The sequence below is a fragment of the Poromitra crassiceps genome (genome assembly GCF_964638095.1).
Source record: "Poromitra crassiceps genome assembly, chromosome: 13".
Lineage (NCBI taxonomy): Eukaryota > Metazoa > Chordata > Actinopteri > Beryciformes > Melamphaidae > Poromitra > Poromitra crassiceps.
The window spans coordinates 28,168,361-28,170,860 of record NC_139644.1 but is presented as its reverse complement, the minus strand read 5'-3'; the positions used below and the strand labels follow the sequence as shown (position 1 = coordinate 28,170,860).

The following is a 2,500-nucleotide window of genomic DNA, read 5'->3' as shown; positions in this document are numbered from 1 at the left end:
GTGCATCCCTAATACACGGCTTAAACATCTACTGGGGTTTGGTTCAGTGTCACCACAGTGGTTTTGTTCTGCAGTATCTCCTCATCTCCTTACGCTGCATGCTCAAGTTTGTCCGCTTAGAAATCATTCTATCATGTGCTCGCATGGAGCTTCCGTGCTCGTCATTTCCTCTCCAACACAGCCGAGCCCGCCCTTCAAAATGGCTCCGGCTGGCTCAGCAAGGCCAAGCCAGGCTAGCCAACCAAAAAGCCCAAACACATGATGACATGCGCCAATCTTCAGCCCACACACAAAACAGCTGCCACGACTGACAGCAAAACCAAACAATGTCTGACACCAATGGATCCAACCGCAAATAGGACAACCAAAGTAAAAAGTAAAGATAAAATGATATCAAGGGCGTAAATATAGCCAGTGCAGGCAGTGCGGTTTCACTGGGGCCCCTGGGATAGAGGGGCCCATGGAGGCTCTCCAACAACATACTGGGCTGAGAAGGGGCCCTTGCAAATGACTCAAATTGCCACCCCAGAAATATACCTGTGTTCAAATAAGAACGCACATTAGATTTAAATGGTGCCAGAGGGGAGCTAGCAGGGAGAGAGGGGAGCTAGCAGGGAGAGAGGGGTCGGCTAGCATCTTCACCAAATATGCTTGATACGTGTGGCATATATGGAGGACACAGTGGGAAGGTCGCGGGCAGTGCTTTCTGACGCTGTGTGAACCACTCTTTCCAACTGTCTCCTATCAGGGCGGCTGTATTGCCGTACCACACTGTGACTGAGAAGACGAGGACACTCTCCATAGTGGCTCTGTAGAAGTGGCCTCCCCAGTCACACCAAACGTCTTAATTTGATGCAGAAAGTGAAGCCTCTGGTGGGCTTTGCTTATTATGTGGCTGGTCAGAGTGCGGCTTATGGTGCCAAGAAGACATTTAAAACTATCGACCCTCTCCACTATCTGCTCATTGATGACCAATGGAGAAAAGACCGCCTCACCCGTCTGGAAGTCAATTATCTTTTTTTTATTCTTAGCAAGATTTAGAACTAAGTTGTTTGGGCACGATCACGTTAAACGCTGAACTAAAATCTCTGCATGTTCAAAAATCATCTCAATAGATGGCTCTTGTCCTCTCAAATGCATCCCACGTGTTTTTGTTCTTGTTGTTTTCTGACTGTGCTCCTGTGTGACTGCTCTGCCCCATAACACACTTTATGTTGACGCACTTTATGATTGACCTTCCTTTAGGCAGCTTAATTCATTTACATTTCCACTGATGATTGTACTGCTGAATATACTGCTGTGTAGTACTGTACTGCTCTCAGCCCCTAGTGTATGTATTTAACTTTTCTATTTTTGTGTTTCAAACTGTACCTGTGTAATTGCACTTTTATTCTTAGGTTGTCTTTTTAAATTCTGGCAGGGGGACTGCCAATAGAAACTAGCCTCTGGCTACAATTGGGTACTTTTACACTATACTGTGTTCATGAATGTTCTAAACTAAACTAAAACAAAAATCAATCAATAAAACGCCTATGTGGCGGGGCCGCGGGGGCATCCAAGTGCTGCAGGATACGATGAGGGCACAGAGACAGCATCCTCTATAGACCTGTTAGCCCGATAGGCAAACTTACCAAGTGAAGTAATCCCCACTGTCTGTCTGTCTGTCTGTCTGTCTGTCTGTCACCAAAGTGCGCAGCGGACCAGTATGGAGAGACATTGGAGGATCCATCACTATTGAGTGTACAACCTCTGAACACAAGCAAGAGACCCTGAGTCTGCAGAGGCGTCTCAGTGAGGATGAACAAATCTTCTTCTTTTATAAAGAGACACACAAAAACACCACTAAGGAGGAATTAAAGCACAGACTTGAGATGAAGGACCAGTTCCCAAAGATGGACATTCTCATCAAAAACTTGAGCATTGAGGACACCGGAGTATACTGGTGTATGTACAAGAAAGGCATGACAGAGACAAAAGGCGCCGGCTCTGTTCTCCTGGTGGTGCGAGGTGAGTGCTGTCATTGGTTCATTTTGAGATGTATTTGTCTTGTACATGTCTTGTACATGTCTTGTCTCACAAATCTTACATTTCTAATCTAATCTTACAATTCAAGTTGATTCCCATATTCCACTTGTGAAATGAAAACCATTCTCAACAAGAAACAATCCAAGTGGTACAACAACAATAACAGAATAACTACGGTATATTGACTTTGATAACAAGATAATAGGAAAAACTGGGTGTAGGTATAAGGAGTGTCAAGTCAAATGGATGTTGAGGCTGCCCCAGGCTGTCTTGACGTCATAGTGTCTATCATGGCTATTGGACATTGCTCCGTTTTAAAATATAGATAGGGGAAAGTTTGAGTTTTTTTAGTTAATGAGGGTGCTGTGTCCCCTAGGTGCAGCAGAGCAGAATAACTGTCCTGAAAAGGAGTCTTCGCTCAACACTGTGGTCCTGGTGGGTGTTTTGATCACTGGTTTTGTGCTGGTCGGCGTCA

The 2,500-nt window shown here is 45.1% G+C and overlaps 1 protein-coding gene across 2 annotated transcripts in view; it reads left to right on the top strand.

The window, feature by feature from the left end:
- The first annotated feature begins 1,721 nt into the window (after positions 1-1,721).
- Positions 1,722-2,500, top strand: part of LOC310788731 (uncharacterized protein) — a 1,866-nt gene continuing 1,087 nt past the window's right edge. The window contains exons 1-2 of one of the 2 annotated variants that reach the window (XM_083650287.1): positions 1,722-2,007; positions 2,408-2,500. The exon at positions 2,408-2,500 is cut by the window's right edge and continues 32 nt beyond it. In XM_083650287.1, coding sequence (XP_083506413.1) covers positions 1,872-2,007; positions 2,408-2,500 — 229 coding nt within the window. In that variant the 5' untranslated portion in view covers positions 1,722-1,871. Of the gene's footprint in view, positions 2,008-2,401 lie in introns of both variants that reach the window. The other variant, XM_083650286.1, reaches the window with a different exon arrangement.